This window comes from Macaca thibetana, chromosome 1 (assembly GCF_024542745.1).
Source record: "Macaca thibetana thibetana isolate TM-01 chromosome 1, ASM2454274v1, whole genome shotgun sequence".
Taxonomy (NCBI): domain Eukaryota; kingdom Metazoa; phylum Chordata; class Mammalia; order Primates; family Cercopithecidae; genus Macaca; species Macaca thibetana.
This window is the reverse complement of record NC_065578.1, coordinates 26430872-26453573: the sequence shown is the minus strand read 5'-3', so window position 1 is coordinate 26453573 and position 22702 is coordinate 26430872. Positions and strand designations below refer to the sequence as shown.

Below are 22702 nucleotides of genomic sequence, written 5' to 3'. Positions count from 1 at the left end.
TCAAATTCAGAGCCCAGCAAAGCAGGGATACTCAAGACTTTTTTTTTTTTTTTCCCAAATAGTTTGACATTCAATAATTTTTTTAAACCACTGAAATAGCCAGGCGCGATGGCTCAAGCCTGTAATCCCAGCACTTTGGGAGGCCGTTCTGGGCAGATCACGAGGTCAGGAGATCAAGACCATCCTGGCTAACACGGTGAAAGTCCGTCTCTACTAAAAATACAAAAAATTAGCTGGGGGTGGTGGCGGGCTCCTGTAGTCCCAGCTACTCGCCAGGCTGAGGCAGGAGAATCGCTTGAACCCGGGAGGCGGAGCTTGCAGTGAGCTGAGATTATGCCACTGCACTCCAGCCTAGGGGACAGAGTGAGATTCCGTCTCAAAAAAAAAAAATTAATAATAAATAAATAAATAATAAAAATACAAAAATTAGCCAGGCATGGTCGTGGGCGCCTGTAATCCCAGCTACTTCAGCAACTGAGGCAGGAGAATCACTTGAATCCAGGAGGTGGGGGTTGCAGTGAGCTGAGATCCAGCCACTGCACTCATTCCAGCCTGGGCGACAGAGTGAGACTTCGTCTCAATAAAACAAACAAACAAACAAAAAAACACTGAAATAGTGTTCATGGGAAAATTCAGAACTCTATTGGAGCTTCTTGGTCTTATTTTCTGGATGGTGAGTTTTTTTTTATGTTGAATTTATACCTAGGCTGGTATGGCACTAGGTGACACGATCTGGCTCTGGTCTTGAAGTCTCAGCCTAGATGTCAACTACTCCTCCAGACCGGTTTAGATCTCTTCTTGGTGCTCCTGAAGCCTCTCTCTCTCTCTCTCTTTTTTTTTTTTTTTTTTTTTGTGGAGATGGGATTCTCACTATGTGCTGGGATTGCAGGCATGAGCTGCCACACCTAGCCCCCTATGGATTTTTCATATCCATATTTTTGTTTTACTTATTACTTTCCATTTCCTTACCCCAAGTCTGTAAGCTCCCTGAGGGCCTAATATTTTTCTACTTTTTTTTTTTTTTTTTGAGACGGAGTTTCGCTGTTGTTGCCCAGGCTGGAACGCAATGGCATGATCACGGCTCACCGCAACCTCTGCCACCCAGGTTCAAGCAATTCTCCTGCCTCAGCCTTCCAAGTAGCTGGGATTACATGCATGTGCCACCATGCCCGGCTAATTTTGTACTTTTAGTAGAGACGGGGTTTCTCCATGTTTGTCAGACTGGTCTTGAACTCACAACCTCAGGTGATCCACCCACCTCGGCTTCGCAAAGTGCTGGGATTACAGGCATGAACCACCACGCCCAGCCATATTTTTCTACTTCTATACCTGCAGTGCCTAGTATAGAACCTAACATAAAACTGACCCAAGACATGTTACTCTCCAGTCTTTTTTTTTTTTTTTTTTAATTTCTTCTAAAAAAAATGGGATACATGTGCAGAACGTGCAGGTTTATTACATAAGTATTCGTGTGCTATGGTGGTTTGCTGCACCTATTGACCCATCCTCTAAGTTCCCTCCCCTTACCCTCCACCCCCTAAACAGGCCCTGGTGTGTGCTGTTCCCCTCTCTGTGTCCATGTGTTCTCAATGTTCAACTCCCACTTATGCGCGAAAACATGCCATGTTTGGTTTTCTCTTCCTGTGTTAGTTTGCTAAGGATGATGGCTTCCAGCTTCATCTATGTCCCTGCAAAGGACATGATCTCATTCCTTTTTATGGCTGCATAGTATTCCATGGTGTATATGTGCCACATTTTCTTTATCCAGTCTCTCATTGATGGGCATTTGGGTTGGTTCCACGTCTTTGCTATTGTAAATAGTGCTGCAATAAACATACATGTGCATGTGTCTTTATAGTAGAATGATTTATATTCCTTTGGGTATATACCCAGTAATGGGATTGCTGGGTCAAATGGTATTTCTGGTCCTTGAGGAATTGCCACAATACCTTCCACAATGGTTGAACTAATTAACATTCTCACCAACAGTATAAAAGCATTCCTATTTCTCCACAGCCTCACCAGGACCTACTGTTTCCTGACTTTTTAATAACTGCCATTCTGGCCAGGCATGGTGGCTCATGCCTGTGATACCAGCATTTGGGAGGCCGAGATGGGCAGATCACGAGGTCAGGAGATCGAGACCATGATGGCTGACACGGTGAAACCCTGTCTCTACTAAAAATACAAAAAAAAAAAAAAAAAAAAAAAAAAAAAAAAAAATTAGCCAGGCATGGTGGCGGGCGCCTGTAATCCCTCCCAGCTACTCAGGAGGCTGAGGCAGGAGAATGGCCTGAACCTGGGAGGTGGAGCTTGCAGTGAGCCGAGATTGTGCCACTGCACTCCAGCCTGGGCGACAGAGCAAGACTCTGTCTCAAAAAAAAAAAAAAAAAAAAAAAAAATTCGCTAGGTATGGGGGCACGCACCTGTAGTCCCAGCTACTGGGGAGCCTGAAGCAGGAGAATCACTTGAACCTGGGAGAGGGAGGTTGCAGTGAGCTGAGATCACGTCACTGCACTCCAGCCTGGTGACAGAGATAGACTGCACTCCAGCCTGGTGACAGAGCGAGACGCCATCTCAAAAACAAAATAAATAAATAAATAAAAATAACCGCCATTCTGACTGGCGTGAGATGGTATCGCATTGTGGTTTTGATTTGCATTTCTCTCAAGGCCAGTGATGTTGAGCTTTTTTTCATATGTTTGTTGGCTACATAAATACCTTCTTTTGAGAAGTGTTCATATCCTTAACTCACTTTTTGATGGGGTTGGTTTTTTCTTTTCTTTTCTTTTCTTTTTTTTTTTTTTGAGACGGAGTCTCGCTCTGCCGGATCTCAGCTCACTGCAAGCTCCGCCTCCCGGGTTCACGCCATTCTCCTGCCTCAGCCTCCCGAGTAGCTGGGACTACAGGCGCCCGCCACCTCGCCCGGCTAGTTTTTTGTGTTTTTTAGTAGAGACGGGGTTTCACCGTGTTAGCCAGGATGGTCTCGATCTCCTGACCTCGTGATCCGCCCATCTCGGCCTCCCAAAGTGCTGGGATTACAGGCTTGAGCCACCGCGCCCGGCCGGTTTTTTCTTATAAATATGTTTAAGTTCCTTGTAGGTTCCGGATATTAGACCTTTGTCAGATCGGTAGATTGAAAAAATTTTCTCCCATTCTGTAGGTTGCCTGTTCACTCTGAGGATAGTTTCTTTTTTTTTTTTTTGAGACAGAGTCTCGCTGTGTCGCCCAGGCTGGAGTGCAGTGGTGCAATCTCGGCTCACTGCAAGCTCCGCCTCCCAGGTTCACGCCATTCTCCTGCCTCAGCCTCCCGAGCAGCTGGGACTACAGGCGCCCGCCACCATGCCCAGCTAATTTTTTTGTATTTTTAGTAGAGATGGAGTTTCACTGTGTTAGCCAGGATGGTCTTGATCTCCTGACCTTGTGATCTGCCCAGAACGGCCTCCCAAAGTGCTGGGATTACAGGTGTGAGCCACCGTGCCCGGCCAATAATAGTTTCTTTTGCTGTGCAGAAGCTCTTTAGTTTAATTAGATCTCATTTGTCAATTTTGACTTTTGTTGCAATTGCTTTTGGCGTTTTTGTCATGAAGTCTTTGCCCATGCCTATGTTCTGAATGGTGTTGCCTAGGTTTTCTTCTAGGGTTTTTGTTCTCTAGGCTTTTTTTATTCAGTCTGCTTTGCAGGGTAGATCATATTCTGTTCCTACTTCCTAATTCTGTCTGAGGAACTCCTACGCACCCTTCAAAACCCCTTCCAAATAGCCCCTCCTCTGTAAGCCTGTCCCAATCTCCCAGTTAAGTTCTCTACTTCTGTAAGCTCATAACTCCTACTGCAATCAGTGTCTTCCGCTTTTATTGTCATTTTTATGTGTATCTTCTCCCTCATCAGATTGGGAGCCACTCAAGGGCAGAGTCTGAGTGGACTGATCCCTCCATCCCCAGTGCCCTGCACAACCCTGGCCAGGGCAGGCAGCAATATATCCTTATTAAATGAATAGACTGGAAGATGTCACAAAGGAGGTAAAATTGAGGCAGGATTTTGGACTGGGTGCTGTGGCTCATACCTGTAATCCCAGCACTTTGGGAGGCCAAGGTGGGCAGATTGCTTGTGCTCAGAAGTTCAATACAAGCCTGGGAGGCTGGGCCGGATGGCTCATGCTTGTGATCCTAGCACTTTGGGAGGCCAAGGCAGGAGGACTGCTTGAGGCCAAGAGTTAAAGACCAACCTGGTCAACACAGCAAGACCCCCTGCCCCACCCCCCATCTCTATTTTAAAAAAGAAGAAGAAGAAGAAGACCAGCCTGGGCAACATGGCAAAACCCTGTCTCTACAATAAATAAATAAATACATAAAAGTTAGCCGAGCATGGTGGCATGCACTTGTAGTCCCAGCTACTTGGAGGCTGAGGTGGGAAAATCACTTGACTCCAGGAGGTAGAGGCTGCAGTGAGTTGAGACAGCACCACTGCATTACAGTCTGGTGCCAGAGTGAGACCTTGTCTCAAAAAAATAAAAAATAAAAAATAAAAATAAATAAAAAATTCAGGCCAGGTGCGGTGGCTCACACCTGTAATCCCAGCACTTTGGGAGGCTGAGGTGGGAGGATCACCTGAGGTCAGGAGTTTAAGACCAGCCTGACCAACATGGAGAAACACCATCTCTACTAAAAGTATAAAATTAGCCAGGCATGGTGGCACATGCCTGTAATCCCAGCTACTTGGGAGGCTGAGGCAGGAGAATCGCTTGAACCCAGGAGACGGAGGCTGTGGTGAGCTGAGATGGCGCCACTGCACTCCAGCCTGGGCAACAAGAGTGAAACTCTGTCTCAGAAAAAAAAAAAAAAAAATTTCAGGCAGGATTTTGAAGGTAGGAGGAAAGAGAATAACAAGTACTTACTGAGGACACAGTACCAATAAGAACAGGCTGGGCACAGTGGCTCACACCTGTAATCCCAGCACTTTGGGAGGCCAAGGTGGGTGGATCACGAGGTCGGGAGTTTGAGACCAGCCTGGCCAACATGGTGAAACCCCATCTTCCAAAAATTAGCTGGGCGTGGTGGTGGGTGTCTGCAATCCCAGCTATTCAGGAGGCTGAGGTGTGAGAATCACTTAAACCCAGGAGGCGGAGGTTGTAGTGAGCTGAGATCATGCCACTGCACTCCAGCCTGGGTGACAGAGAGAGACTTCAACTCAAAAAAAAAAAAAAAAAAGAAAAATCATAATCGTCATCATCAGCAGCAGCATCATCATGTCATCACGGGAACTATCACTAAGTGTGCCATAGTGTGATGAGTAAGAGCACAGATTAAGCTCCACCCCTTACTGGCTGTGAGAGCATGTGCAAGTTATACAAATATCCTTGTGCCCGGTGGCTCAAGCCTGTAATCCCAGCACTTTGGGAGGCCGAGACGGGCGGATCACAAGGTCAGGAGATCGAGACCATCCTGGCTAACCCGGTGAAACCCCGTCTCTACTAAAAAAATACAAAAAACTAGCCGGGCGAGGTGGCGGGCGCCTGTAGTCCCAGCTACTCTGGAGGCTGAGGCAGGAGAATGGCGTGAACCTGGGAGGTGGAGCTTGCAGTGAGCTGAGATCCAGCCACTGCACTCCAGCCTGGGCAACACAGCGAGACTCCGTCTCAAAAAAAAAAAACAAAACCAAATCTCCTTGTGCCTCAGTCTCCTTATCTGCAAACTGGGGTTGGTAATAGTATCTACCGTATCAGGAGTTAAATAGGTAAATATATGCAAGGCGCTGAGAGCTGTGCCAGGTACACATGGGCACTGTGTATTTCCTATCACTGTTACTCTCTCAATCGCTGAAAACTTTGGTCCTGCCAGGCAGTTTTATCTGCCATCTCACTTGGTCCTCACAACAGCCTGAGAGACAGGGACTGTTGTCCCCTTTTACAAAGAAATGAGGCATAAACAGGCCAGGCAGCTTGCTAAGGTCACTTGCTGGGTAAGTGGCAGGAATGGGATTTGAACCTAGGTCTCTCTGGCCCTGCCACCCACCCCATTTCCCTGACCGTGGGACCTGCATGGAGGAGGAGGAGGAGGAGGAGGAGGAGATGGCATAGTGGGAAGGCAGGGAGGCTTCACTGAGCTGGGGCCTCAGAAGCAGAGCAGCAGGCATTTTTCCAGAGCTTTCATTTCCGTCTGCTTCTTCTAAGCAGGTGAAAAACCCCACAGAGGGCCCTTCCCTGAGTACCCCCGCCCCCACCCTGTTTCCTCCCCCACCCAGCACTGCCTCCATCCCCCACGCTGGCAGGGGGGAGGTCAGGCATGCAGCATGGGGGATGCAGGGGAGGGGAGTGAGGAGGTGGGGGAGCATCATTCCAGATCCTTCTCCTCAGCAACCCCCTCTTCCCCATCAAAGGCACTCAGGGAGGAGAGAGCATTCCAGGTGGAAGGAATGGCAAATGCAAAGGCTGCAGATTAAGGATGTGGAGGTGGGGAAAGCCTGCAAGCTTGGCTGGAACCGAGGTTCGGGGCCCCCTGGGATTGCTCAGTGGAGAATAACTTGTTTGACGAGAGAAAGAGAGAGAGAAAGAGAGAGACTGTGGACCCAGCAAGAGCTCAGGATGCTAGAGGGAGGGGGGTGACCTGGAGATCATTCTGGGCTCTGAGTACAGTGCTCTCCACCCTTCTCCCCTCAGACAGGGGTCGGGGAGAGGGGAAGAGTGATTCTTCCTGGTCCCTGCGCTTTGTTGCTCCCCCTGGAATTCGTCAGCTGACTGCACTCTGTCAGTTCTGTACCTAGTGCTGGCTCATAGCTTTTTAACACATTCTCTCACTGTATTTGTATTTTCTCTCCAGCTCCATAAGACTAGTTTTATTCACTCCGTTTTATAGGTTAGAAAACTGAGGCTCAGCCAGGTTTTTTTTTTTTTTTTTTTTTGGCCGGGGGGCTGGGAACGGAGTTTCACTCTGTTTGGCTGGAGTACAGTGGCTTGATCTCCGCTCACTGTAACCTCTGCCTCCCGGGTTCAAGCAATTCTCCTGCCTCAGCCTCCTGAGTAGCTGGGATTACAGGTACCCACCACCATACCTGGCTAGTTTTTGTATTTGTATTTTTAAAAAATGTTTTTCAAGACGGAGTCTCACTCCATCGCCCAGGCTGGAGTGCAGTGGCACGATCTTGGCTCACTGCAACCTCCACCTCCCGGGTTCAAGCGATTCTCCTGCCTCAGCCTCCCAAGTAGCTGGGACTACAGGTGTGTACCACCATGCCCAGCTGATTTTTTTGTGTTTTTGGTAGAGACGGGGTCTCACCACATTGGCCAGGATGGTCTCGATCTCTTGACCTGGTGATCCACCTGCCTCGGCCTCCCAAAGTGCTGGGATTACAGGTGTGAGCCACCATGCCTGGCCTCAGTCAGGTTTTGTAACTTGTTCAAGGTAAGACAAGGCATAAAAGGCAGATCTGAGACTTGAACCCAGATCTGTTTCCAGAGATGGCAATTTGGCCTGCTGTACCGACTTAGGCAGCTTTCCCAAAGTGCTCACTGTCCCCATAGCAACAATGAGAAGAACTCTTGTGTGGACTGCACTGCAGGGCCTATTTCTTCTCCTCACAACCGCCTTGTACACAGAGCTGCTACTCCTATTTCACAGATAAGGAAACTGAGGCTCAGAGAGAGTGTGTGACGTGGCCAAGATTATCCAGCCATTCAGCAGCAAAGTTCTGGCGACTTTAAATGTCTTCTTGCTTCTCCTTGTGGAGGAAGACTGTCTGTCACCGGGTCTTATCAGGGAACAGGCAGGGGTTCCTTTTGAGAATTCGTAGGAAAGGAATAGGGGTTGGCCTTTGGAACTGGAGAACTTGCTACCAGGAGTGAGTAATTTCAGTGCTCTGGGAAACAGCTTTAACTCCTTGGGAAGCAGAGGAAAAAAGCTTGAGAGTGGTAGCAACCCCTCTCAAGTTCCATGGCTGTGTTTGAATTCTACCTGTGTTGCTTCCTAACTGGGTAGCGTCCTTGGGCAAGTCACTTAACCTATCTGTGCTTCCTTTACCTCATTTGTTATTGATGTTTTGGAGACAGAGTTTTGCTCTTGTCACCCAGGCTGGAGTGCAATGGCACGATCTCAGCTCACTGCAACCTCCGCCTCCTGTATTCAAGTGGTTTTCCTGCCTCAGCCACCTGAGCAGGTGAGATTACAGGTGCCTGCCACCATGCCCAGCTAATTTTTGCATTTTTAGTAGAGACAAGGTTTCACCATGTTTGTCAGGCTGGTCTTGAACTCCTGACCTCAGGCAATCCGCCTGCCTCGGCCTCCCAAAGTGCTGGGATTACAGGCATGAGCCACCGCACCTGACCCTGTTTTTTTACATTTTTATCTATTTATTTATTTATTTTGAGCCTAGATTATGAAACTGGCTGAATTTTGTATTTTTGGTAGAGATGGGATTTTGTCATGTCACCCAGCTGGTCTTGAACCCCAGGCTCAAGCAATCCCCCGCCTTGGCCTCCCACAGTGTTGGGAATACAGACAGGAGCTACCATGCCTGGCCCCTTCCCCTCATTTGTAAAATGAGGATGATAATAACAGGACCTAATTTATAGGACTGAGGCTGGGCATGGTGGCTCACGCCTGTAATCCCAGCACTTTGGGAGGCCGAGGCGGGCAGATCACTGGAGGTCTGGAGTTCACGACCTGCCTGGTCAACATGGTGAAACCCCGACTCTACCAAAAATAGAAAAATTAGCCAGGCATGGTGGTGCGAGCCTGTAATCCCAGCTACTTGGGAGGCTGAGGCAGGAGAATCGCTTGAACTGGGGAGGCAGAAGTTACAGTGAGCCAAGATTGTGCCACTGCACTGCAGCCTGGACGACAGAGCGAAACTGTGTCTCAATAAACAAACAAACAAACAAACAAACAAATAATTTATGGGACTGATATGAGGATTGATGAGTTAATGCATGTAAAGCAATTCGCACATTCCTGGCACATAGCAAATGCTCACTAAATGTTGATCCTTATTAATATTACCACTAAATGCACAATACCACCTCCCACCCTGAAAGCAACTTCTTTATCTGCATTGCCTAAAAGGAAAAATTAAGGCTCCTATTTTTGGACAACCTTCAAGCAATCAGTGTGCTAAGTTTTTCACATTTATGATCATGTTTAATTTGAACATATCTGGGAAATAAAAATAATTATGGCCATGCCTGGAGGCTCACGCCTGTAATCCCACAACTTTGGGAGCTGAGGTGCTGAGTCCAGGAGTCCTAGACCAGCCTGGGCAACACAACAAGACCCCATCTCCATTTTTTTTTTTTTTTTTTTTTTTTGAGACAGAGTCTTGCTCTGTCGCCCGGGCTGGAGTGCAGTGGTGCAATCTCGGCTCACTGCAACCTCTGCCTCCCAGGTCCATGCCATTCTCCTGCCTCAGCCTCCCGAGTAGCTGGGACTACAGGTGCCTGCCACCACGCCTGTCTAATTTTTTGTATTTTTAGTAGAGACGGGGTTTCACTGTGTTAGCCAGGATGGTCTCAATCTCCTGACCTCGTGATCCGCCTGCCTCAGCCTCCCAAAGTGCTGGGATTACAGGCGTGAGTCACTGAACCCAGCCAACTCCATCTCTATTTTTTTTTTTTTTTTTTTTTTGAGACGGAGTCTCGCTCTGTCGCCCAAGCTAGAGTGCAGTGGCGCGATCCTGGCTCACTGAAAGCTCCGCCTCCCGGGTTCACGCCATTCTCCTGCCTCAGCCTCCCGAGTAGCTGGGACTACAGGCACCCGCCACCGCGCCCGGCTCATTTTTTGTATTTTTAGTAGAGACGGGGTTTCACCGTGGTCTCGATCTCCTGACCTTGTGATCCGCCCGCCTCGGCCTCCCAAAGTGCTGGGATTACAGGCGTGAGCCACTGCGCCCGGCCCCCATCTCTATTTTTAAAGATTATTAAATAAAAACAATTATGATTTTCATTTTATCAATAAGGAAATAGAGGCTCAGAGAGGTGAAGTCACCTGCCCAAAGTCACACAGCTAGGAAGTGGTATAATAGTAATCCCAGCACTTTGGGAGGCCAAGGCAGGTGGATCACCTGAGGTGAGGAGTTCGAGACCTGCCAGACTAACATGATGAAACCCCGTCTCTACTAAAAATACAAAAAAAATTAGCCGGGTATAGTGGTGGGCACCTATAATCCCAGCTAATTGGGAGGCTGAGGCAGGAGAATCGCTTGAACCTGGGAGGCAGAGGTTGCAGTGAGCCGAGATCATGCCATTGTACTCTAGCCTGGGCAACAGAGCAAGACTTTGTCTCAAAAAAAAAAAAAAAAAAATTCAGCCAGGCACGGTGGCATGTGCCTGTAGTCCCAGCAACTTGGGGGCTGAGGTGGAAGAATTGCTTGAGCCCGGGAGTTCAAGGCTGCAATGAGCCATGATTGCACCACTGCAAGCCAGCCTGGGTGACAGATTAAAACCCTGTCTCAAAAAAAAAAAAATTAAGTTCAGATGACAACTTGTCCAGTTCATGGATGTGTGTATCAGCTTGAACCCAAACCATCTGCTCCAACTGCTGCCTCAGGCTCACTTCCTTCCATGCTGGGAAGACCAAGCATTGTTTACTGAGCAACTTTTATGTGCCAGACAATTTACATATATTTCCCATTAAATCCTCACCCCCGCCTTATGACCCTCTATTGTTATCCCCATGCCTTAGAAGAGTAGCTGAGACACAGTGAGGTTTGATGACTGTTCAGGTCACACAATCCTCTGTGAGTTGGCAGAGCTAAGATTCAAACCCAGGTCGGTCTGCCTCAAAGCTTGCATTCTTTTTTTTTTTTTTTGAGATGGAGTCTCTCTCTGTTGCCCAGGCTGGAGTGCAGTGGCCGGATCTCAGCTCACTGCAAGCTCCGCCTCCCGGGTTTACACCATTCTCCTGCCTCAGCCTCCCAAGTAGCTGGGACTACAGGTGCCCGCCCCCCCGCCCGGCTAGTTTTTTTGTATTTTTTAGTAGAGACGGGGGTTTCACTGCGTTAGCCAGGATGGTCTCGATCTCCTGACCTCGTGATCTGCCTGTCTCGGCCTCCCAAGGTGCTGGGATTACAGGCTTGAGCCACCATGCCCGGCCAAAGCTTGCATTCTTTCAGGGACTATAAGAAAAGACGCTGCCGCCGAGGAAAGTCCTGTACTACTAGCCATGGTCAACCCTACCGTGTTCTTCGACATTGCCGTCGACGGCGAGCCTTTGGGCCGCGTCTCCTTCGAACTGTTTGCAGACAAGTTTCCAAAGACAGCAGAAAATTTTCGTGCTCTGAGCACTGGAGAGAAAGGATTTGGTTATAAGGGTTCCTGCTTTCACAGAATTATTCCAGGGTTTACGCGTCAGGGTGGTGACTTCACACGCCATAATGGCACTGGTGGCAAGTCCATCTGTGGGGAGAAATTTGAAGATGAGAACTTTATCCTAAAGCATACAGGTCCTGGCATCTTGTCCATGGCAAATGCTGGACCCAACACAAATGGTTCCCAGTTTTTCATCTGCACTGCCAAGACTGAGTGGTTGGATGGCAAGCATGTGGTCTTTGGCAAAGTGAAAGAAGGCATGAATATTGTGGAGGCCATGGAGCGCTTTGGGTCCAGGAATGGCAAGACCAGCAAGAAGATCACCATTGCTGACTGTGGACAACTCGAATAAGTTTGACTTGTGTTTTATCTTAACCACCAGACCATTCCTTCTGTAGCTCAGGAGAGCACCCCTCCACCCCATTTGCTCGCAGTATCCTAGAATCTTTGTGCTCTCGCTGCAGTTCCCTTTGGGTTCCATGTTTTCCTTGTTCTCTCCCATGCCTAGCTGGATTGCAGAGTTAAGTTTATGATTATGAAATAAAAACTAAGTAACAAAAAAAAAAAAAAAGAAAAGTACAGAGACCCTTGATGAACAGCACCACTTTATTTGTTTATGTATTATGTTTTTAAATAAATGAGATGGGGATCTTACTTTGTTGCCCAGGCTGGTCTCAAACCCCTGGCCTCAAGTGATCTTCCCACTTTGGCCTCCCAAAGTGCTGGGATTACAGGCGAGCCCCCACTTTCAAAGCTGAGTTTCCTCCCCTGTAACATCCTCACTCATTCATTAACAGCCATGATACTTTCCTTGGTGGCCCACAGGACCTGAGTGCTCCACCCTTCCTCCCCACTGCCACTATCCCCATTGGTTTCCATGCCTTTCCACACCCTTTCCCTTGGCCTGCGACACTTTTCCCAACCTCTAGTTTATTCAAGAACCCCAGGCCAGGTGTGGTGGCTCATGCCTGTAATCCCAGCACTATGGGAGGCCAAGGCAGGTGGATCACTTGAGATCAGGAGTTTGAGACCAGCCAGGGCCACATGGCGAAACCCCGTCTCTACTAAACGTACAAAAATTAGCTGGGTGTGGTGGCACATGCCTGTAATCCCAGCGACTCAGGAGGCTGAGGCACAAGAATCGCTTGAACCCGGGAGGTGGAGGTTGCAGTGAGCCGAGATTGTGTCACTGCACTCCAGCCTGGGTTGTAGCCTGGGTAACAGAGCAAGACTCTGTCTCCAAAAAAAAAAAAAAAAAAAAAAAAAAGAGCAAATGAACCCCCATTCATTAACTCACCTCAGACATCATCTCTTCAGGAAAGTCTCCTTTGATCCCACCCCATCCCCTGACATTCACTCTCATAAACACATTGCACTTTACCTTCTGCTTCCTTATCTCAGTTTCTGTTTTTGATTTGTCTGATCATTTGGTTAACAACTTTCTTCCTTCCCAGACTTTAAACTCCATGAGGGTCTGAGTCTGTTTTGCTTGCTATTGTAGCTACGCCACTGTCAGGCCGCCCTCGATGTGGGTGCTTAATAATTTTTCACTGAATGGATGAATCCATGAATGAATAAATAGCTACCAGGCACTTTATATACATGACTCATTAATGCCACAATTAACTCATTGAATCCTCACAACTGCCCTTTTGTAATCATTTCAGAGAAGAAGTAGGTGAGGCTCAGAGAGCTAGAGAGTGGTGGCGCTAGGACTCGATCTCAGGTCTGCCTAACCCCAAAGCCACTGCCTTCGGCACAGCTGCCTCCCAGCACCCAACAGCCACAGCCAGGATTTAAATAGTCCTCGGTTGTCAGACCACATGTCCCAGTTTGAGCCTGGAGGACACCAATTCGGATGGCACCAGGGCCCTGCTGGCACCACCCCCTTGGCTGTCTCTGCCCTTCTGAAGTCTTAGGCTGCTTCCCCTCCCACTCCCTTCTTGGCCTCCTTCCTTTCCAGGGAGGGAAAAGGACTAGGAATTACAGCCAAGCAGCTCTTCTGGGAAAAACAATCCTGTGGTGAAAAGAGGCCTGTTCTGAGAGCAGAGAAACCTGGATTTAAGTCCTGGCATGGAGGCAGCCCTGCTGAGGGCTCACAGTGGCATCACTGCCCCCCTCTGAGACTCTCCATCCTCATTTGAGATTCTGCGTAGGTTCTCGACCCATCTGTCACCCCCTTTTCACGTCCTGACTCCTCGGACCCCAGAAACAGCCTGGGCACACCCCTAGTGTCACTTTTCTTCAGGAACCCTGATGGTTAACAATAGCTGGGGGGTGGCCTGTGCCCAAGTCTATGTTGATCAGAGAGATGAGGGACTGGCCTGGCACCCTTAAGACCTTTCCTAGAATGCTAAAGGGATGCGTGAGGGAAGAGTGCGGGGGGCGAGGGGAGGGAAGTCATTCTCATATGATAATAGGTCTGAAAAGGGAGAAATACAGGAGTGGAAACCAAAAGATACAGGTTTGAGTTCCGGGGCTGTTTCAAATTCCCTGGAGGACCCTGGGTAAGTCATGCAACTTCAGGAAGACTCAAGTTTTCTCTTCTGCAAAAACGAGGGTAATAATCTGCCTTACAGAGTTGCCCTAGAGAACCAAGTGAGGTATCTTTGCTAACGTGTGAATTTGTCACATTTCTATCTAGCTGCGGCCTTTTTTTTTTTAGACTCGTTCTGTCTCCCAGGCTGGAGTGCAGTGGCATGACCTCGGCTTACTGCAACATCCAACACCCAGGTTCAAGCGATTCTCCTGCCTCCCAAGTAGCTGGGATCATAGATGCGCACCACCACGCCCAGCTAATTTTTGCGTTAATAGAGGCAGGGTTTCTTTTTTTTCTTTTTTTGAGACAGAGTTTTGCCCTTGTTGCCCAGGCTGGAGTGCAATGTCGTGATCTCGGCTCACCGAAACCTTCATCTCCCGGGTTCAAGAGATTCTCCTGCCTCAGCCTTCCGAGTAGCTGCGATTACAGGCATGGGACACCATGCCCGGCTAATTTTTTGTATTTTTAGTAGAGACTGGATTTCACCATGTTGGCCAGGCTGGTTTCAACCACCCGACCTCAGGTGATCCTCCTAGAGGCGGGATTTCACTTAGCCAGGCTGGTCTTGAACTCATGACCTCAAGTAATCCACCCGCCTCGGCCTCCCAAAGTGTTGGGATTACAGGCATGAGCCACCGCGCCGGGCCTTTTTTTTTTTTTTTGAGACGGGGTTTCGCTCTAGTTTCCTAGGCTGGAGTGCAATGGCGTGATCTCCGCTCACTGCAACCTCCGCCTCTCGGCGGAGAATTCAAGCGATTCTCCGGCCTCAACCTCCTGAGTAGCTGGGATTACAGGGATGCGCCACCACGGCTGGCTAATTTTGTATTTTTAGTAGAGACGGGGGTTTCTCCAAGTTGGTCAGGCTGGTCTTGATTTCCCGACCTCAGGTGATCCGCCCGCCTCGACCTCCCAAAGCGCTGGGATTACAGGCCAGAGCCACCGCGCCCGGCCAGCTGCAGCCTTTTATAATCAACAAGACGAGCATATTCCCCACTCATGCATGAATCCTCAACAAACACTCCCGCATGTGAGGCACAGACGACTGCTCCTATTTTGCAGAAGGACAAACTGAGACCCAGATAAATTCTGGAAGATGTCTGAGGTCGCAGAGTGAAGTGGCTCAACCAGGGATCCGCTCACTTTGACCATGGCTTTTCAGTACTATCCCCCATTCCCAGCACCCGGGCCTCGCCCCACATGGACAGTGCAGGGCGGGCTAGAGCTTGTGACTCACTCTCCCCACCCTACTTTCTGCCCCGGCTGAGACCGGAGTGAAGGGACAACACCATCTGCAACTTGAGGGGTGTCCACAGAAAGTTTGCGGGCTTGGCCCCTTCCTTTCGCCAAATATAGCGGTTCTTTGAAGGCTAACAAGAAGAATTAATCTTTCAACACACTCTGTACGAGGTTTTACACTCTCTTCGGTGAGTTTTCCCTACTTTGAACTTAGGAGTCCGTTTGCCTTAATCTCTGCCCCCCACTTCACTTGGTTTGCACCCCGCTGTTTACTCGGATTGCGGAAGTCGCCCGGGTGGAGCTCCGGGGAGGGTACCCGTGAGTACGTCTTTTGCGTAGTTATTTAACTGGCATTTTACTCAGGCCAATGGAATGCCCCGAAGCCCCGGGTGGGTTGGGCAGTGAACCAATCAGGGCCATTGGCGGGGTGTGGCTGCGTCCCAGGGCGGGGAATACCGTAATGGCGGACACGGGCCGGGCGAGCGCGGCTGGGGGCGTAGCGCGCTGAGGGGGGTCCGGCCGTGTGGCAGCCCGCGAGGCGGTCCGCGGGAGCACACTCTGTGCGGAGACTGTGCGGCCGGCCGGCCTTTCCTGTCGCTGACGGCGACTGCGGGAGGCCAGGTGAGCAACAAGTCCCCTTGGGTAGACCCCGCCGGGAGGCGCGGGCCCCGGCCGGGCCGCTCCTCCCGAGCAGCAGGGTTCCGGGGGAGTGGGTGCCGCGACTCTCACTGCGGAGTGGCAGAGGCTGGGCGAGTGGTCAGCGCGGGGTGGTGTCTTAGTCCACCCCACCCCCTCAGGGAGGGAGGGAGTGACCCGGAGTCCCCTTCCGAAACTTGGAGGGGTCCGCAAGTCTGAGGGACTACGAGTGTCCCGACCTGACCTGGTTCTGCCATCAGCTCCCTGTGTGATCTTGAGCAAGTCACTTTCCTCTCTAGGCCTTAGTTTCCCCATGTGTAAAACGAGGGTTTCGTTGGCAGATGTATGTACAGGAGTTGGGTCCCAGCTGTTGTCTGAGATCTTGGACAAGTTCTTCCCCAGGCTGAGCCTCAGTTTCCATCTCTGGACCACGAAGTAACTGAGGTGCTCGTTGAGGCCCCGACCTGCTAAATATTGAGGAGCGGGAGGAGGGCACTGTGTGTGTGTGTGTGTAAGAGTGCGTGTGGGTGTGTGCGCGTACAGGATGGTCTGCAGAGTAAGGAGGAGAGTTGTCTAAAGGGGCTATTCCAAGGAGGACGTGGGTGCTACCCAGACCATGATGGGGTGAGTTGGGGTCCTCTTGGTTCTCCAGGAACGCTAGAGCCTCTGAGAGGGGAAGTTTTAATACGGTTGTCCATAGAACCGGAGAAGAGGAAGGACTCCTTGGAGCCCCTTGGGGCTCTGATTGGAATTTAGGCCCAGAAATCAGGAGGGTTAGAAGGAGGAGGAAGAACTTTTATGGCAGTCCTACTAGGTGCCAACCCTCGCTTAGGCCTATGAACTTTTACAGTGACCCTTGAGAATTTACACATAAGGAAACTAAGTTTCAGAGGAGTTAAGTAACTTGCCCAAGGTCACACAGTAAAGGGCAGAGGTTACTTAACTAAATTGTTTCCTCTCAGAATCTCTAGGCAAGGGGGAAGTCACTGCCCACTTAAAAGATAGTGTTAGGGAAGTTTGCCTTGTTGCAGATGGGGGCAGAGGTCTGGCCCCAGGTATGTGATTTGACTTCTGGCATGGGGACAGTCTTGATCTCTGGAAGGTTAATTATAAGTCCAGCCCCTTTATCCAGTCTGTAAGTTGGAAAGAACTATTTGTAAGTCGTAAAAGTCACTTTGAAGTGTGTCAGATCCTCAGAGAGCTCCATTTGAATCCTGGTGGGGTTGCCTGTAGAAGAAAGTTCAGCAGCTGTTGGTGTGTAGACTAGACTTTGGTTCAGGGTGGTGCCAGCCCATTCACTTTTCTCCTCCATCAGAGGGCCACATTTTCTTGGGATGGGAGAAATTTCCCATTTTTTAGTTCAAATTTCTTTGGATTTCTTGGGGTGAAAGGTTCAATAGCCCGCCTCTGATTAAGCTTAATACCCCTTTCTTTGTGCAACCTGTTATTTGACTTCTAATGAGTGAAGATTGTGGATCTGAGGTAGGTGGTAGTTGGGTACAATAACTTGCTGCCCTTAATTTTTCCAAACCTCAGAGCTTTGGATTAATCAGAATGGTAGGAATGGCTATGGGTATTGTTCTCATATGTGAATGGTGGAGAAGAAAACTGGAAGAGGAAGTTGCTGAGAAAAAGGGCGTTTCTTAGCAGTGGAGCCAGTATGTATTTCTTTGTTTGAAATTCTAAAACCAGAAAAGCAGCAACTAAAGGAGGAAGGAAGGAAAGAACTGTGAAACTCTTTTTCCCGTTCAAATATCTTTAAGAACTGTTCCTGTCTCTAGCCATGTCCCAGGCTCTACTTTCATAGAAAAAGTCAATTGTAATTTGTTCAGAGTTTTCTTCTAGAATGAAATAATTTTAAATCTTAAAACCTCTGAGAATAATTGTTTAAAAATCAGAGCATTTTATTGAGTAAGTTATTTACAGTGGATTATTCTTTTTCTCAGCATATTACTAATTTGGTCTTATATATAAAATATATAATATATAATAAAAATATATAATATAAAATAAATATATATAAATATAAATATGTAACATGTACAATATATATTATAAATCATATATGAATTTATATATAATACATAAATATGGCATATATCATAAAATATATAATATAAAAAATTTATATATAATATATAAATATATATTATATATAAAAATATATAAAACTTATAGTATATAATATATAATACATATAATATATAAAAATATATGTATTATATATAACAAATATATATATATATATCTGTCACCCAGGCTGGAACGCAGTGGTGTGAGCTCGGCTCACTGCAACCTTTGCCTCCCGGGTTTGAGCAATTCTCCTGCCTCAGCCTCCCAAGTATCTGGGACTACAGGCATGCAACCCCACGCCTGGCTAATTTTTGTATTTTTGTATTTTTTTTTTTTTTTTTGAGACGGAGTCTTGCTCTGTCCCCCAGGCTGGAGCGCAGTGGCCGGATCTCAGCTCACTGCAAGCTCCGCCTCCCGGGTTCAGGCCATTCTCCTGCCTCAGCCTCCCGAGTAGCTGGGACTACAGGCGCCCGCCGCCTCACCCGGCTAGTTTTTTTGTATTTTTTAGTAGAGACGGGGTTTCACCGTTTTAGCCAGGATGGTCTCGATCTCCTGACCTCGTGATCCGCCCGTCTCGGCCTCCCAAAGTGCTAGGATTACAGGCTTGAGCCACCACGCACGGCCTAATTTTTGTATTTTTCAGTAGAGATGGGGTTTTGCCATGTTGGCCAGGTTGGTCTCAAACTCCTGACCTCAGTTGATCCACCTGCTGCGGCCTCCCGAAGTGCTGGGATTACAGGCGTGAGCTGCCGCGCCCGACTGAGTCTTTGGCTGTATTTTAACTGTGATTTCAACCTAAGGAATTGATTTAGATATTACAGGATGCAAATATCACCATCACTTGAAAAACACATAATAATGTGTTTGGCTTTTGACACGTTAAGTCTTTTTTTTTCTTTTTTTTTCTTTTGAGACAGAATCTTGCTCTGTTGCCCAGGCTGGAGTGCAGAGTGATCTCAGCTCACTGCAAGCTCCGCCTCCTGGGTTCATGCTATTCTTCTGCCTCAGCCTCCTGAGTAGCTGGGACTACAGGCGCCCGCCACCACGCCCAGCTAATTTTTTGTATTTTTAGTAGAGATGGGGTTTCACAGTGTTAGCCTGGATGGTCTCCATCTCCTGACCTCGTGATCCGCCCACTTTGGCCTCCCAAAGTGCTGGGATTACAGACGTGAGCCACCGCGCCTGGCCTGACATGTTAAGTCTTTTTATGCTTTATTTTCCAGGAGTGTGTGTACATGATAGTTGTGAAGACCCTGAATTTATTGCACGTGAAGCTCTATTAATACATTAATTCTCAATGTGTTGTATTTTCTGTAAAATAATTAGTCTTACTTGGTACACCAGTTCACAGTACCTTATTCAAAATCCTTGGTGCCAAAAAAAAAGTTATTGGGACCAAATGTATATCCGAATTTAAAAATTTTTGGATTTTTGGGTTTTGGAAAATAAATATGATACTATGTGTTATGTAATACCCCAGAGAGGTCAGGGCAGCACTTTTTAAATCAGATGCATTATTATTTCTGTAGTAAAATGTCTGGATGTTCATACTAACTGGGATAAATAAATACTGCACTATTATTAGCCTTAAGTCATTTCTTGTCAGGTTTTGCCTCCAAATGAATAATGAAAAACCTATTTTTCACAGCCTTTGTATTTTGGAGATAAAGTGAAGGGATTTTAGATCTCTATAGGAAAAACTTACATGACAGGCCGGGCATGGTGGCTCAAGCCTGTAATCCCAGCACTTTGGGAGGCCAAGGCGGGCGGATCACGAGGTCAGGAGTTCAAGACCAGCCTGACCAACATGGTGAAACCCCGTCTCTACTAAAAATACAAAAATTAGCCGGGTGTGGTGGCGCCCGCCTGTAATCCCAGCTATTCAGGAGGCTGAAGCAGGAGAATCACTTGAACCCAGGAGGTGGAGGTTGCAGTGAGCTGAGATCACACTACTGCACTCTAGCCTGGGAGACAGAGCGAGACTCTGTCTCAAAAAGACAAACAAAATTACATGATAACAAGAGCAATTACAAGGAAAAATATTGTATAGCCCAGCTAATTTCAAAGTCATGGGTCCTAAAAATAATATTACATAGAAGACACCTTTTTTTGTTTCTGTCATACAGAAATCTTACTGTGATTAAAATATGCCTGATAAGCATTTTTCCTTATCTTACTGTGAATAAAATGTGCCTGATAAGCATTTTTCCTTAAGTACCACAATTTATCTTTTAATATCTTCACTGGTCTCTGAAATGTTAGAATGACACCCTCCACCTCTTTTATTTTTAATTTTTAAATTTTTATTTCTTTTATTTTCTTTTTTTCTTTTTTTAAACAGTAGAGATGGGCTTTCGAAATGTTGCCCAGGCTGGTCTCAAACTTCTGGCCTCAAGTGTTCTTCCCACCTTGACCTCCCAAAGTGTTGAGATTACAAGTGTGAGACTTCACGCCCTGCCCCCACCTCTTATTTAAATAGTAATTTGTAGGGTCTTTGCTCATCATTTTTTTGTGTAGCATTTAAGAGAACTGTACTTTTTGCATATAATTCAGAGAAAAGCAAATCAAGTGCAGATCTGTAGATTCATGTTTGCCAATTTTTTTTTTTTTTTTTTGAGACGGAGTTTCGCTCTTGTTGCCTAGGCTGGAGTACAGTGGTGCAGTCTCGGCTTACTGCAACCTCTGCCTCTTGGGTTCAAACGATTCTCCTGCCTCAGCCTCCTGAGTAGCTGGGATTACAGGCATCTGCCACCACGCCCGGCTAATTTTTGTATTCTCCAAGTTGGCCAGACTGGTCCCAAATTTTTTTTTTTTTTTTTTTTTTTTTTTTTGAGACGGAGTCTCGCTCTGTCGCCCGGGCTGGAGTGCAGTGGCCGGATCTCAGCTCACTGCAAGCTCCGCCTCCCAGGTTTACGCCATTCTCCTGCCTCAGCCTCCCGAGTAGCTGGGACTACAGGCGCCCGCCACCTCGCCCGGCTAGTTTTTTGTATTTTTTATTAGAGACGGGGTTTCACGGTGTTAGCCAGGATGGTCTCGGTCTCCTGACCTCGTGATCCGCCCGTCTCGGCCTCCCAAAGTGCTGGGATTACAGGCTTGAGCCACCGCGCCCGGCCTGGTCCCAAATTCTTGACCTCAGATGATCCACCCACCTTGGCTCCCCAAAGTGCTGGGATTACAGGCATTAGCCACCGCGCGTGGCCATGTTTGCCAAATTTTAAAGCTGATTTTTTTCCTTTAGAGTATTCTTTTTTTCTGAGATGGAGTCTCGCTCTGTCGTCCAGACTGGAGTGTAGCGGCACGATCTTGGCTCACTGCAACCTCCACCTCCCGGGTTCACGCCATTCTCCTGCCTCAGCCTCCTGAGCAGCTGGGACTACAGGTGCCGCCACCATGCCCAGCTAATTTTTTTTTTGTATTTTTAGTAGAGACAGGGTTTCACCTTGTTAGCCAGGATGGTCTTGATCTCCTGACCTCGTGATCCGCCTGCCTCGGCCTCCCAAAGTGCTGGGATTACAGGTGTGAACCACCGTACCCAGCCTAGATAGTATGAGGTAAAAACTGTGGATGAGATTTGGGTCAAAATTTTGTTTACTTTTAATTTATGAAACTTCCACAATTTGCACATCTTGGTGTAAGGAGTTTACTAAAATACATTTAATTTTGAGTATTTTTATTTTAAGTGTATGCTATATGAGAAACTTCTGTTTACCAGCCATATGAATTTGGGTGGTTTCTTTAAATGGCCAAGGGCCTCTACTAGCACATTTTCAATAACTCAGGCTACTCTTAGTTTTCTCGGACATCTCTACTGTAGAGTGAGATGGACTGGTATTGTTGGAGGATGAAGAATTATTTTTTCTCTTTAGAAGAAAGCCCCATGACAGCATGGATTTATGGAATTCTGTCCTTTAAGAAACCACGTAGTTGCCTGGTTTGAGGGCCTGAATTCATCTACCTACTTGGGGTGGCTCCATAGTTCCTAAGAATGGTACCTTCACTGTCTTGGAGATACAAGGGATGAGAAGCTGTATCCAGAGTTGCAGGAGTATGATTGGACTTGGGAATGGGAAAAATTATTATTGTTATTATTTGAGACAGGGTCTCACTCTGTTGCCCTGGCTTGAGTGCAGTGGCAGTATCACAGCTCATTCACTGCAGCCTCAACCTCCTATGCTCAAGCAGTCCTCCTCTTGCCTTAGCCTTTCAAATAGCTGAGACTATAGGTGCGCGCTACTATGCCCACCTAATTTTTAAGATTTTTTAGAGATGAGGTCTCACTATGTTGCACAGGCTGGTCTTAAACTGAGCTCAAGCCATCCTGCTGCCTTGGCCCCCTAAAGTGCTGGGATTACAGGCATAAGCATAAGCCACCATGCCCAGACCCCTCACCCCCTTTTTTTTGTTGTTACATGAGATGGAATCTCACTCTGCCGCCCATGCTGGAGTGCGGTGGCGTGATCTTGGCTCACTGTAACCTCTGCCTCCCGCGTTCAAGGGATTCTACTGCCTCAGCCTCCCTAGTAGCAGCTGGGATTACAGGTACGCGCCACTATGCCTGGCTAATTTTGGTTTTTTGTTTTTTATTCCGAGACGGAGTTTTGCTCTTGCTGCCCAGGCTGGAACAATGGCACGATCTCGGCTCACTGCAACTTCTGCCTTCCAGGTTCAAGGCAAGTCTCCTGCCTCAGCCTCCCCAGTAGCTGGGATTACAGGCATGTGACACCATGCCTGGCTAATTTTTGTGTTTTTAGTAGAGATGGGGTTTCACTGTGTTGGTCAGGCTGTTCTTGAACGCCTGACCTCAGGTTATCTGCCCGCCTCAGACTCCCAAATTGCTGGGATTACAGGCGTGAGCCACTACGCTTGACCTAATTTTGTGTTTTTAGTAGAGACGGGGTTTCACCATGTTCACCAGGCTGATCTTG

The 22702-nt window shown here is 47.8% G+C and overlaps 3 protein-coding genes across 4 annotated transcripts in view; all 3 read left to right on the top strand.

The window, feature by feature from the left end:
* FCN3 (ficolin 3) overlaps window positions 1-22702 on the top strand; it is a 176512-nt gene that overhangs the window by 33671 nt on the left and 120139 nt on the right. The gene's annotated exons all lie outside the window — the stretch shown is intronic.
* On the top strand, window positions 11117-11863 carry LOC126958326 (peptidyl-prolyl cis-trans isomerase A-like). Its single transcript, XM_050796616.1, has one exon. The coding sequence runs from the start codon at window positions 11148-11150 to the stop codon at window positions 11643-11645; it is 498 nt and encodes a 165-aa protein (XP_050652573.1). The 5' UTR covers window positions 11117-11147; the 3' UTR covers window positions 11646-11863.
* The window catches only part of WASF2 (WASP family member 2), a 93133-nt gene continuing 85917 nt past the window's right edge, over window positions 15487-22702 (top strand). The window contains exon 1 of one of the 2 annotated variants that reach the window (XM_050795355.1): window positions 15487-15689. The gene's annotated coding sequence lies outside the window, so the exon portion shown is untranslated. Of the gene's footprint in view, window positions 15690-22070; window positions 22448-22702 lie in introns of those variants that run through there. The other variant, XM_050795372.1, reaches the window with a different exon arrangement.